Source organism: Crinia signifera, chromosome 2 (genome assembly GCF_055691185.1).
Source record: "Crinia signifera chromosome 2, ASM5569118v1, whole genome shotgun sequence".
NCBI classification, from domain to species: Eukaryota; Metazoa; Chordata; class Amphibia; order Anura; family Myobatrachidae; genus Crinia; species Crinia signifera.
In genome coordinates this window covers 84,394,053-84,408,580 of record NC_139218.1, presented here as the reverse complement: position 1 = coordinate 84,408,580, position 14,528 = coordinate 84,394,053, and the positions used below count along the sequence as shown (strand labels likewise).

Below are 14,528 nucleotides of genomic sequence, written 5' to 3'. Positions count from 1 at the left end.
ACGCTCAGGGTGTTGGCTGACAATCTCCCACCCAAACCAGAGGGTTGCCATAGATGTGGAGGGGGGGGGCTCTTGTGGCTCTTGTTTAACCTCTGAAAAGAAGTACATTAGCTTTTCATCTTATGTTTCTGGTGAAACCTTTCCAATTAAAACCTTCAATAACTGTAAAACTAAGTATATAATTTATCTTTTGACCTGTGGGTGCGGCCTGCAGTATGTAGGCCGCATGATCAGAAATCGTCACATCAGGTACATGGAACATAAAAGAAACATAACAAAGATGAGCAGGAATAACTGTCTTTACAGACACATGGCTGGTTGCCAAAGGGGGGATATGAAGGGGGTTCGCATGGTAGGGATCGAACATATCTCAAGTACACCCCGAGGAGGTGATAGATATGTTCGACTGTGTAGGAGGGCGGCCTACTGGATCTTCTGTTTGAAAACCTTGAGCCCAATGCGATTAAATGATACCATAGAGTTGAACGGCATATAATAATTCTTGGTAACTCATTTGACAGTGGAAATTGTCCAGTATCAAAGGACCTCTGGGGATGGGGTTAGGAAATAATATTGTTTGGCAATCTATGTATGGGGGAGGTAATCCAATTTAAGTGGGGGGAGGTTATAGACTATTAAAAAGGTAAAGCTAATTAATAATCATTAATTATAAATAATAATATCAAATAAGGAAGGGGCAAGGGAAGGGGAGGGGAGGGGAGGGGAGGGGGAGGTAGGGATGTTACCCATGGGGATATGGATATATATATATCTATATATCTATATCTATATCTATTTTTTTTTTTTTTTTTAACACATATTTTTGAATATATTGTGAATGGGATTTAACTGTATTAATGACCAAAATGCCAAAAATCCATATATCCTTATAGATATATAAGATAGATATATAAAAAATATCGATGTCATAATTGAAGATTTCTCCATAATATCTCACTTCTTCATTTTTTAATGATTATGTCATTATTTTCTATTATTTTTAAGTAACTAACTGTTTTATTCTGTCATTGTTGTCTTATACATGTTGTGTGAGTATGTCTCTTTAAGGATTGCCAGCCACTATATGGATATGACATGATTGCTGTGTTATAAAGAATTAAAAAAACTAAGCAAAGGAGGCAAAAATAAGCATTAAAATGAGGCATGGTGGACTCTTGATGGGCGTATGGACTATAAATTGAGTCGGAAACAAAATAAGCCCGTTTTCAGGATATGCAAATGAGGCTTAGGATTCGGTATTTGAAAGATGCTAAGTATTATGGTCCCGGAGCGAAACCGAGGCTTGACACACAACAAATAAAATGGCCGCGGGAGCCTATAAGTATATGGTAGCGAAAGTGAGGCTTGGAGTGCAACCCGGAAGTGCGGGTAAACGAAAGGCGCCACTATAAAACTGCTCTGTTTACATCTGTGGGCTCAGACTGAGGAAGCCGCAGATTCCAGTGACAGGCGGAGAAACGCATTTTTGAGCCCCATTCACCGCTGGTCCTGCACTTACTCTTGTTCAGCGCAACACACGTGGATTACAAACTAACCACCTAGCTGGCCGGTCCAGCAGGAGAAGGTCCCCATTACAGTTATTCCGGAGTGCATCTCTGGTAAATCCTTGGAGAGACTGACCTGAGGTTAACATACCAAATAAAGCAGCGCACTATCCATGGAACCAAGTGTACAGGACTGGTAATTATATGAAACACCTCACTGCCCCTAGTTGAATTTGCATAAAGCCTCATATATTGCTACAATTTAAGTGACTGAACGGCAATCCCAGCTAATCTAGCTTTTAGTATATGTTAAATGTGGTCTGTCTTGTCTGTATGTTATATTGTGGACATATTCATGAATTTTTATTGGGTGGAAGCTTTTTCCATTTAAATGTGTTGTTTTAATAAAATGCTTTATATCTTATACTAAACCTTACGGACATTCAATTACTGGGCAGGACCGCGCTTCTTAAAGTGCCAGACACCTTTTAGTGTCTGACACTAATCCTCTATTCTCTGTAGAAAAGGCTTGAAGACCACCTGCAGGAACAGCAGGTGCTGGCAAGGAATCTGGTATAATTTCACAAAATTATGGAACCAGCCATGATCCTGTAGAACATGTGTCATGCGGTCCAGGTACACCTGAAACTGCCATTACAAACAGATCATCTATTTTCTCTATCGTCCATAAGGGATACTGGGGATTCACATAATATGATGGGGATGTCCCAAAGCTTCCAGAACGGGCCTGAACATGGTGAAACAGTTGCAGCACCACCTGCCCAAACTGGGTATCCAACTTATATAGAACTTAACAAATGTGTTCTTCTCAAACCAAGTAGCAGCTTGGCATAGTTGCATGTTGTTGTACGAGACTCCACTGGCAGCCGCCCAAGAAGAACCACAGATCTCATGGGGTGGGCTTTAACATACTGCGGAACAGGCAAGGTTGCCGAAGAATAAGCTTAGTAAGCAGTATCCAGCTGGCAATTGACTGCTTTAAAGCAGGACAACCCTTCTTGCCGTACAAAACAATGGCATTTATTCAGATCTGATCGCAGTACAAATTTGTTTGGAAAATGGGAAAAACCATGTGCACTGCAGATGGGGCAGATGTAACATGTGCAGAGAGAGTTAGATTTGTGTGAGTTATTTTGTTGCTGTGCAGGGTAAATACTGGCTGCATTATTTTTACCCAAATTTAACGCTCTCTGCACATGTTACATCTGCCCCACCGGTAGTGCACATGGTTTTGCCTATTTTCCAAACCAAATTTGTACTGTAATCAGATCAGAATAAGGGCCAAAAAGTGAGTAAGGGTGCATACACACTGTACAATTTTTAGACCAATTTGGTTGAAAGACATTTCCCTTGAACCCAGTGTCCTGGACTAAAGATGTTGATGAAAGATCTTGACGACAGACGAAAGATCTAGCTACAGTTTATAGGCTCTTTTTGAAAGATATTCAAATTAAGCCGCATGCACAGTTGACGAACAATCTTGATGAACAACTAGCGGGTATGCGCATCATCATTCGTTTGTTGACAATATCTTTTGTCAACATCTTTCGTCCAGGACACTGGGTTCAATGGAAATGTCTTTCAACCAAATTGGTCAAAAAAAATTGTACAGTGTGTATGCACCTTAAGAATTCCTAACCCCCCGTCGTCCTTTTAAGATAGATATTCAAAACATGTACAACATCCAAAAGATCAATGAAGGTCCGAGGAACCAGATCCAGCTGGAATCCCAATCGGCTGGTTACGGTGAAATGCCAAAACTACCTTCGGCAGAAAATGCAGACAAGTCCTGAGCTCCGCCCTGTCCTCATAGAAGTTTAAATAGAGGCTTTTACATGACAACACCCCAAATTTGGCGACACCTAGCAGAGGCCACAAGCATGACCGTTATCCACGTAAGCAATTTAGCCTCCACAGAGTCCAACATCTCACACCAGGAAGAATGTCAAAATGTCAAAACTACCATCAGGTACCACGGAGCCATGGGTGTAACAAAGGCTGGATGTGCAGAACGCCCTGTATAAAACATTTGAACCTCTGTTAACAGAGCCAACTTTCTCTGACAGAAAATGCTTAAGGCTGATATCTACACCTTGATGGAGCCTAAACGTAGACCCATATCCACACCAGCCTGCAAAAATTGTAGGAAACGACCCAGTGGGAAAACTGTCGGAGACCAGGGTCTCCCTTCACACCAAGACACATATCTCTTCCAGGTAGAAGGTTGGCTGGTGTCTAGAAGCACAAAATGAAAACTGTGGTGGCTAGCACACCACCTGGCTTGCAGGCAATTGCAACAATCTCAGCTGCAGTAACACAGCGTTGGATGTAGTGACAGCTGTAGACACATTGCCAAAGCAGAAGGCAAGGAGGTCCCAAAATGGCCGGGACACACTGTCAAGGGGTAGCCAAGGAGATGTTGACCCACAGCCCTAGAGACCACCATGGTGCCTGCTCTGCCTTGGCAGCAAAATAAAAAATGGTTGGGCCAGGGCTTAGGGGTGGGGTATTAGGAGATTGGGGAGCTAAAGCATAAAAGCACTTGTCTTTGCATTCTAGATCTAGCGTATCAGTATCCAGTGGCAGCCATAAGTTGAATCAGAATTGTACAAAGTGATTTACAAAGTAAGTAGCTTTAAATGTTATATTGCAGTACAATATGTAATATAGCTTATTTTATTTCCACTTACTTCCACTATGTTAACACAGACCTAGAACATGAATACATAGAAGGAATGTTGACACCTTCCCACTATGACTATTTTTATACCACAGAATTAAAAGCGTTCATAATTGAGAATGATTTAAAAATGTGTTAACCTTACTTAAACGTAACAAGGAAGACAAAACAAGGTCACTACAATTATAGCATACATATAACTAGTCCAGGGGTTCCCAATCTTTTTCTAATCATGGCACCCTAGAGTAGAAGCAGAATAAATAAGCAGAAGAAAAGAAGCAGAATAAATATAACGCTAAGTAGATTGGCTTTATATGCAATTCATAAGCTGTGTACACACGGGGGCGATAGGGGCTGAAATCGCTGGAAATATGGTCGCAGGCGACCATATTGCCAGTGATGGGAGTGTGCCCCGGCGATAAATCGCCCGGTGCGCGCTCCCGTTTTCAGCCCAATTCTAATCGCTGGTTGGCAAGCTCCTGCGACCAGCTGATTACCTCTGCGGCACCGCTGGCAGAGGTTCCCTTTCATCAGCGACCATCTCTGGTCGCAAATGAAAAGGAGAAACTGAGCAATAGATTGCTCAGCCATATATTGCTAGCAATATATCTCCCGCATGTGTACGGGGCTTTAGGTTCAGTTATGTGGTAAAAGGCAGGATTTGCTTCTGTTTTTACACATTTTATGATTGTCACTAGCATTGGTTTTGCCCATAAATAATTAACCATAAATAATTTGACTTGATCCTGGACCACCAACCTGGGACACCCCTGCATGTATCCCAAGGAGCCATGGTACACAGTTTGGGAACCAATGACGTAGTCATATTATTGTGGACCTGTTTATAAAGAAATATCTATATGCAAAAGCAAGTATTAAGCTTTTGTACAAAAGTACCTGTTGTAGTTTCTTCTACTTTAATTGTGCTCCCATTTTCAGTCAATTTCTTATCATTCTCTTTTTTAATCGCCACTTTCTTAGAAGATGAATGGCAGGCAACTTTAGGAGGGGAAGGGACATATTCCTTCTTTGCCGCGTGAGGTAGTTTTTTTAAGCTTGCAGAAGCCTAATAAACATACAAAAAAAAAAAGTTAAAAAATAAAAGAAGTAGTCAGTTCCAACAGTCTCACACATGCTGTAATTTTTACCCTGGAATGTGGACCTTCAGCTGGTAACGAGAAAGGATTAAGTGGTGTTCCAGCAGGCCTCTTCTTTTTCAATGTCATTATTGGGGGTGGAGTAATATGTGACGGCTAAAATAAAATAAAAAAATACAGATTAAAAAAGTTGACTAATCATTAAATAAAATTATTAATTTATACTGCAATCAAAATGTCTAATCCTCTAAAGAACTATCCAAAATCCCTACCGATCACACATTCTGGGATCTATTGCTTTCAGCAGCAGATTAATACAGACAACTTGATTATCAGAGAAAACTCACACAACAGAATTTCAACATATGCCAAAGCAAGGTAAATAAGCCATTCAGAAAATTATAAAATTACATTTTGCTTAAGTGGTAGAAATAAATGTACCTGTGATTTCAAATCTTGCAGTAAATCACCCAGTAAATCATCAGTTGAGAGGTCCACGGCTTTCTGGGGAAAAAGGAAAAAAAAATGTACGCCCATTTCCCATTGATAAACACACAAAATGGCCAAACCAGATAAAAAATGTGTTTCTATCATATTACAATTCACTCACATCTGTAGTTTTTTTCCCCGCACTGGCCATAAACATTGACTTGATGTTGTTCGGTTTGGACACAGATGATTTTTTCACATTTGTTTTGTCTTTTGCTGCCCCTTTAACTCCTTTCTCTACAAAAACACAGGCATTTAATCCAAGAGAACAGCACTTCACCATTCAGATAAGCGTATTAAAACAAAAATCTTTGACAACCAATAATGGAAACTTGGAAATTGCCGACTGTAAAAGGGATGATGGGCCCTACTTGCCACGAAAATTGTGGTAAAAGGCATCCATAAATGTCTATTCAATTAATCTTAAAGGCAATGTCCAACCGTTGCATCAATTAAATACATTTGATAAATCAGTAATCGCAAATTGCTATACGTACTTTTATCAATATGCACATCTTCCTCAAGGTCATCATCAAAAATTTCTCTTCCATCTTCCACATAACCTGTCCCATCTACAAATTAAGGTAGATACAGTTTGATATTAAACACATCAAAATTTTACATAAAATGTATTATACATTAAATATATATATATCTCGCAATGGGCCTAATAATGTAGTAAGCCTTAAAAAGTGATAAAGCGGAGAGTGAAAAAGTACCAGCCAATAAGCTCCAAATTGCCATGTTACATGCGGTGTTTGAGAAATTACAGTCAGGAGGTGATAATCTGGTCATTTATCTCAATCACTCTGCGCTTTATCACTTGTTAAGGCTGAATACATTTGGTCCAGCGTGTTAAATTTCACTTAACTGATCGACCTATGGAAGGGTTATTATTTAGGTCATCCGCAATTTTCTCAATGGTCTGTACGTATTCCCTTTATTCCAGACCATGCAAGATTGCTGGCACAAGATGCCCGATCTTTCATTAACATGCACACCACCGTTAATTATATGGGTTGGGATTATTTGGTCTACAGCAAGTCAGTCGACAAGCATTAGGTCGACACAGTTAGGTCGACATGGGGAAAGGTCGACACAAGCAAAAGGTCGCCATGAGGTTTATCACTTTTTTTTTTATCCGAATGTCAACACAGTTTCCAGTGCACCACATCGTGATGCTTCGGGCACTTTTTTATTCCCCCACCATGCCCTAGTGGATGGTAGGGCATGAAATACCACCTGTCGGCACATGTCAGCTCAAAAAACAGTGAAAAACCCCATGTCGACCTTTTGACTGACGACCTACTGCTTGTGTCGACCTAGACCCATGTCGACCCAATGACCATATCCCAATTTTATAATCTGGTTGGCTTGTAGCCAAGCCTACAGAATTTGTTGTGTCAATATCTAGTGTGTACTCGGCCTTAGGACTCCTCATAATAAATCTTAAATCTACTCCAAAAACACAGGGCACATCACATTTACACTCTCTTATCCTAAGCCACAGGCAGCTAATCAACACTTGGTACTTCAAATAAAAGAAAACTTTGAAATTGTGCCTTTTTTTTTTTTTTTTTATAAAACTCAGAATACAAATGTTGTGATTTACAATATATTAATGTTTAGGACTCTACATGTACTTTAAAGCTGCACTTCCACAAGGCACATAAAAGGTCACTAGTCAGTCCCGAGGCTGCTACTTTCAATAGTTTTCCCCAAAGCTCTTTAGTACAGAACCGTCAAATCAGTTTGGATAAACATTATTAAGCCGCAGCTTGCAATCACAACCTCCTCAGGACTTTCAACTGTGGCTGTATTTAATGGACATGAACGTCCATGCAAAAGTTCCATGGGGCAAAACTATTTTCTTTTACAGCAAATATAATTAAATGAGTAGGTTTGCTGTCAAGTGGTATAAAGGTCACAGAGTGAGTCTTGCGGTGCAAAATTTACTTTTGAAGTTTGTTCTCAAAAAAAAAAAAAAAAAAAAAACACATGCAACCCCATTTGCTCTCACCAAATCATCATTCATTGCTAATGCAATACTTCAAAATGCCTGTGCATTCAGCACAAGTGGTTTCATGTTCAGTTAATTCTGAGGATCACTTTAAATATGACATTACAACTGACAAACTGAAGTTATTTTTCAAATAAGTTAGAACATTTTGGAAAATAGGGGTCTATGTACTAAGCTGTACAAAGAGATCATGTAAACGATAAGAAATACGACCATCCTGCTCCCAACTGTCATTTTTCAAACAGTCTGTAACTTGGCAGTTAGAAGCTGAGTGTTTGGTACTTTATCTGATACATGTTACATCGCTCATCCCAAAGTACTTTAAAAAAAATCCCATGTAATGCTTATGTGGTATCCTTAAAACATTAACCAAGTCTGCATAATGCTGAATGAACATTGGGCCCGATTCAGAGTTAATCATAAATGCAAAATATTTCTCAAATGGGCAAAACCATGTTCTGCACTGGAGGTTTTGCTTTGGCGATCAACACTGAATCAGGTCCATTGTTCGCTGTCAAAGATAATAGGATCCTAACAGTGTTGTTTCAAGATTTCAATAAGCTAAAGTGTTCGTATCAGTTTATGCCTTATATATTTAATGAATGGCTTAAGTTATTCTCCTGTAGTACTTAGAAGTAATTTGATTAAGCCCTCAGATCAAAAGAAAAGTGAAAAAAATAAAAAGTCCCCATAAACAGAATAATAAAAAAATAATGAAATAAAAAAAACGGTACTTATGTAATATCTGGGCTCCCGTTTTTCTTATGAGACCGGGTCCCCTCGCGGGGCTCGCCTCGCTGCGCTCGCCACACTATATAAAATCAACTCCATGCGTAGTTGGATAGTAGGGGTATGAAAAAATGGGGTGCATTTAACATGGGAGCCCAGATAATACATAAGCACCATAAAAACTCACCATCATCTATTATCCAGTCATCATCCTGCCGTTCTCGGACAATTTTTGAGTATGCTTCCTCGTCCACCTCCTCATAAATGCTTGACATTTCCTCTACCTTATAACAAAAAATTATTAGAGGTATAATTTTTGTCTAGGAAAAAAAAAAAAGTGCAAACAGATGGAAACTAAAGAAACTAAAATTATGGCATCATCAAAGCAGGTTTCCAAAGATCAACATCTACATAAGTTGTAATTTTCATTAACAACTAATTTAACTTAAACTGCTAAAGAATTATAAAGCCCTATCGCACATGTTTTTTGATAAATGTATGCAAGAAAGAATATAGACACGCAAGCTCAGACATCTACCGGGACTTGAGTAAAACATCCAACTAAAGAGACATAGGGGTCCACGCAGTAATATTGAGGTTCCAACCTGATTCAAAAATGTACACTCACTCAAAGGTGAGCGCATATCTCTTATGGAGATAGAACGGTGCATGTGCAGGTTGTGTACTGCCTCCAACTACAACTAATTGGAAAAGTGAAGAACAGTCACAGGACAGTATTATGCCGAATTATTGGGCAGATTCAATGACGCATTGAAAAACGACCCAACTTAGCAAAGAAAACAGTGCTATTCCACTACGACAATGGGCCAGCACACATCCCACGTCGCTACAGCTAAATTGGTGGAATTGGACTTTGAATTGCTGCCGCAGTCTCCAGATTTGGCACCCTGTAACTTCTTCCTGTTTCCAAACATGGAAAAATGGCCCGGCGGAAAGAGATTTGCATCAAACGAGGAGGTAAGCACCGAAACTGAGGCCTATTTTGCAGAGTTAGACAATACCTATATTTTTGGAGGGCTTGAAAAAGTTGGAATATCGTAGGCCAGTTTATCAGGCAGAAAGGGGACAATATTGAACAATCAAATTTCCCCCAAAAAATTTTTCTTGCTTAACACAGGTACTTATCAAATCACCCCTCGTTTATTTATGCAGAGCTAGCTCCTTTATAATAAACTACTATATTATGTATAGTAAGTTGTATGTTTAACACCCTAATGCTAGTATTTTACATTTACAAATGTTATAGTTTTTTGTTTTTGTTTTTTATAAAATAAACTTGATTTATCCTGGGTATGTTTTATATAATAGCTTACAGTACTATATACTAGTAAAAGAGCATTTCCATTAAGGTCATCTTTCGCCTATAACTACATACAGCCGAGCAGAGGAAATACCAATGTGGAATACATTTGGGTGGCATGTTGCAGACTTACATATTAAATTGCAAATACAAAATAGGTTACCTCATATTTAACTTTTTCACCAGCTTTTGCTTTTTTCAATCGCTCCAAGGCTTCCTTACGTCCTTTCTTCTCAGTTTTTTCTCGTCGTGAGCGGGAAGCTGCAAAACTCTCAGAGTCTGCCATGGCTGAAGAAAATAATGAGCAAAAATCCTTACAATGCTTGCATTTTTTTATTTAAACCTCATTGTCTTATTTCAATAGAAGTACTATTTGGTTACTGCATGATTAACCATGTTTTTACAGGTCAGTTCCAGAGGCAGCACCAAATTTGCAAATTGTGTCATCTCTTTAGGGCAGCATACACACCTATAAGATCACTAGGCTTATCAAATTACCACTACCTATCAGCAAAGCAATATCAGCCGCATGTAAGCGCCTTAATCACTATGTTACCAATAGCTCAGTGTATGCGGGTTTCTATGGAATCAGGAGTTATGGTATAAAGGGTGGAGTGTATCAAGGAAAACATGAGGTCTTGAGTGGTGGCTTTTTGCTGGGGCAGGACAAACCTACCAGGAAAGCCAGCAAAACCCACCACAGAGCGATGGTCCACTCCCCCTCCGGTGATCATATGCCGGAGCTCCAGTGCTATGCCGCTGCCCCAGCCACCGTTTACACCAGGTGGCAGGCTCGGGCATGTTCAGGGTAACTCGGGCACCTGCACTCCTGAGTCCCCCCCCCCCCGAGCCGCACCTAACAACCCGAGCCTGCCACCTGCTTCCTGCAACTAATGGGAGCTCCGGTGTACTAAGGCCGGAGATGTGAGTAGGAGCGACGGGAGGGGAGAGGAGGTGCCCAGACAGGTGATGCGCCAGTGGTGCACACTTCGATATTAGTGGTATGCCCGGAAATTTTCTGGGACAGGCCGCTGCTGAGCCCGGAAAATTTCTGGGAATACCACTCAAGTGGTTACTTGTTGGTGATAATTTGAAGATTTCATTATTTGGACTCCAAATTAGTGTCAGTTTTGCTGGCCATGCTTTAAACAAGGTTTACTATTCCCAATCAAGAGTTCAAATCAACGGTAAAGCATGAAAAAGTCTCCCAATTTTTTTTTTCCAGAGTTCATGTCAACTGGATACCTGAATCAGGTCGGAGAAACAAATATTAAACAGTACATTAGATCAACCTCCTGTAACCAAGCAATTTAAGCCATTTATCAGGTAAAGCTCCTGCATACTACTATGAAATAGTCGACTCAAACCAACAGAGGGGGTCCCCAGGGACATGCTCTTCTGCAGTAATCACATTATCTGGAGACACCCAGCTGCGCTTTCCCCTTGCTTGCCGCCGAGCATCTCAAGAAGGAGAGGAGGGACGAGGGGGCAGCAGTGCCCAGCCGGGTAGAGGAGCAGCAGTGGCGCCCAGCAAGGTATATGGAGGAGCAGTAGCCAGCTAGAGCAGAGGGGGAGGAGCAGCAGCACCCAGCGTGTAGAGGGAGATGAGCAGTGGTGCCCATCCGTGTAAAGGAGCAGCGGCACGTGGCCGGGAAAAGTAGCAGCAGTGACACCCAGCCGGGAGATGGATGCTGATTCAGGTAAAAGGAGACTTCCTCTCCCCCGAACTCACCCAGTCACCTCACCCTCTCACACCCCTTTCACTACACCCCCTCTTGCCCCCCCATTAAACTTTCACCTCTCGCAGCCCATCATCACACCCCTCTTGTGCCCCATCACCACCACTCGCTCGCCGTCACGCCACAGTCATCTCATCTTGTACCTTCATCTTACCACATAATTTCATTGCCCTTCACTTCCGACTCCCCCCACTCCATCTTTCCTTTTATTTGCTCTCACCCAGTCCCCTTCTCTCGTCCCTGCTGTTCCTCCTTTCTCTGCCTTGGTCCCCTGTCCTATCACATCTTCCTTCCGTCCCCTCTTTAGCTCTCTGACACTAATCTCAATCTCCTCTGTTTGTCTCTCTGCCCCTAGTCTCTCAAACTCTCTTACTTTCTCAATGCTTCCCCCCTCTCTCTTTTTCCTCTTTCACCCTCTCTGAGTCTATGCCCCAACCCCCCCCCCCCCTCCTCCTCCTCCTCTCTTCCTGGAGCAGTGTCTCTCTCTGAAACCCTCTCTCATTCCATCTCCAACACCTTTCTCTCCCTGACATTCTCATTTTCTCCTACTCTGACACTCATTCCTTCTCTCTATCCTTGACAGTCTCTTACACCTGCTCGCACCCCCCACCACCCTCGAGGAGCAAGAATGAGAAGGCTTCATGGAAAAAGAAAGGGAATCTCTATTTCCATGGAGCCCTTGCTTTCTCACTTCCTTTCCCTGACACCCTCATTGGCAGGTATTCAATGCTGTGGGCGAGCGGCGACAGCGAGCAGAGCTTCCTGCTCGCTGTCACCACTCACCCTGTCAGTATTCAAAGCAGCCCCTACATACGCCAATTTTCCCTTGCTCCATTTTTTGAGCGAGGGGGAATTGGCGTATGCGGCTCCAGAAGCAGCGAGACTCGCGGCTAAATACAGCGAGTTTTCTGCATTAGCCGCTGGTCTCGCTGTTTTGGGGAATTCTCGCCGTCGTGTGACAGCGAGGATTTCCCCTGAACGTTGAATAGACCGAGCGGCCGCAGCGAGGATCACTGGTTTTCTGCAATCCTCGCTGTTTAACCCCCTCGCCGGACGCATTGAATACCTGCCTTTGTCTAACTTTTTTATGCTCCCCCCCCAACAGGCATAAAAAATAAAGCGAGGGGTCCCTGGGACCCACATATTTTTTCACGATCACTGTCAAAGCAGATTACTGCTTTGAACAACTCCACAGCTCGATACAGCTCTCACATATAACACTTCGTTATACATTACTACCTAGTTTTTCCATAGGTGCCCTTAACTCATAAGTTGCATACACACTGGGCCCAATGTAAAATCCGAACTATATAATAAAAATGCTGCCCGATAAAATTTCTTAGTGCATACACACAGAGCGATTTTCACAGGGAGCGAAACACTTTCCATAGGAGACTATGGAAAGGGGTTAACTCGGCACATTAAAAACAGGCGGACAGATGGAGGCGCCCAATGATGATGATGATGCAGGAGTGGGCATCAGCGCTCATCACCCGCCCATACAAACTCATCGATTTTGAGCTCAAAACAGCTGAACAATTCCTAATAAATTTGGACGTATTCTTACTAACCAGAGTAAGGGCTGGTGTTTAAAATCCACAACATAACATTTTTATAAGAAGCTTACTTTAAAAATGTCCTTCGACACTATAATAATGTGTACTCTGCTGTTCCCATGCGAGCAGGTGCTGTTCCCCGAGGTATACACACAGAAGAGGAGTGCTACGTTACACAAATCATCTTTTATTGTATCATCATAAACACAACCAAACATGACACAGTTTAGGGAACTTTGCATGGTTTTCCCTCTGCACAAGTTCTCTCAGTGACCGTCTTTATCCACCACGGCCATGTATTTATATGGGCACTGACAGTCACGGACACCCCTAGAAGCAAAGATAGAAAGCTACCTGTCTGGTGTCATCGTAACGGCTAACCTACACAACCACTCACATACTGCGGGTAAGCACCCAGCAATGGGGCAGATGTATTAAGCCTTAACAAGAGATAAATGCAAGGGTGATAAGGAGAGATAAACGTCCAGCCAATCAGCTCCTTACTGACTTTTTTCAAACACAGCCTGTAACTTGGCAGTTAGCAGGTGATTGGCTGGACGTTTATCTCTCCTTATCACCCTTGGATTTATCTCTTGTTAAGGATTAATACATCTGCCCCAATGTGAGCTGTGTGGATCCGGATGCCAACTGTGGGCACAACAAATGTCACATGCACCCTCTCAGCCTTATTACTCGAATGTGCTATACACGAACAGTTTAGGGCGCCCAGGTGGTTTCCCCGCCCGCCTTTACCGTGCTGAGGCTGTAGCCGCCGTACACGCAGGCTGTGCTATTGCCGCTAGTGCTGTGTGTCAGGTACGGGAACAGCGATCCTCCTCCTGGCGCCAAAACCGCATCAGCCGGGACACAGAACGCAGCAATCGAACTGGCGCGAGTCGGCTAACCAATCGGCAAAAAGCCGGAAACAGTTCATAGCAAATCAAAGGACAGCGTTTTCCCTACCGTGCGTGCGCGACTGCGCGTCACCGAGGTCGTGCCGGGCGACCTCTCACGCTGCGTTCTGTATGCATGATTGGGGAGTGAGGAGGAGGCTGAGCGCTGGGATGTGGGGATTGTGTGTATGTGTACCAGTGCTGGTATATCAGTGTGTGATTGAGTATTACGAAGAATAATACCTCTTTTAGACATACTGTATGCAAAAATCCTGTGATTTTTCACGTGTATGCGCATCATCCCAGGACTAGCGTTTATCTGAAAGGCTATTCAAGGGATTTTGGTTGAGTAAATCATGGGTCCTGTGCACCTGCAATTGACCCGGGATTTTTAAAAATGTGGTACTATGGCCCTTATTTTGGTTCACTAGCAGAGGTAAATTCCTTCTCAAATGGAGAAAACCATGTGCACTGCAGG

The 14,528-nt window shown here is 42.2% G+C and overlaps 1 protein-coding gene across 2 annotated transcripts in view; it reads right to left on the bottom strand.

Annotated features, from left to right (window-relative positions):
• POLA1 (DNA polymerase alpha 1, catalytic subunit) overlaps window positions 1–14,071 on the bottom strand; it is a 332,356-nt gene extending 318,285 nt beyond the window's left edge. For both annotated transcript variants that reach the window (XM_083172524.1, XM_083172525.1), the window contains exons 1-8: window positions 13,911–14,071; window positions 10,026–10,150; window positions 8,729–8,825; window positions 6,290–6,364; window positions 5,914–6,029; window positions 5,745–5,807; window positions 5,355–5,459; window positions 5,104–5,272 (exon numbers count right to left, since the gene is read on the bottom strand). In XM_083172524.1, the coding sequence (XP_083028650.1) occupies window positions 5,104–5,272; window positions 5,355–5,459; window positions 5,745–5,807; window positions 5,914–6,029; window positions 6,290–6,364; window positions 8,729–8,825; window positions 10,026–10,148 (748 nt within the window). In that variant the 5' untranslated portion in view covers window positions 10,149–10,150; window positions 13,911–14,071. The remainder of the gene's footprint in view (window positions 1–5,103; window positions 5,273–5,354; window positions 5,460–5,744; window positions 5,808–5,913; window positions 6,030–6,289; window positions 6,365–8,728; window positions 8,826–10,025; window positions 10,151–13,910) is intronic.
• Window positions 14,072–14,528: the final 457 nt, after the last annotated feature.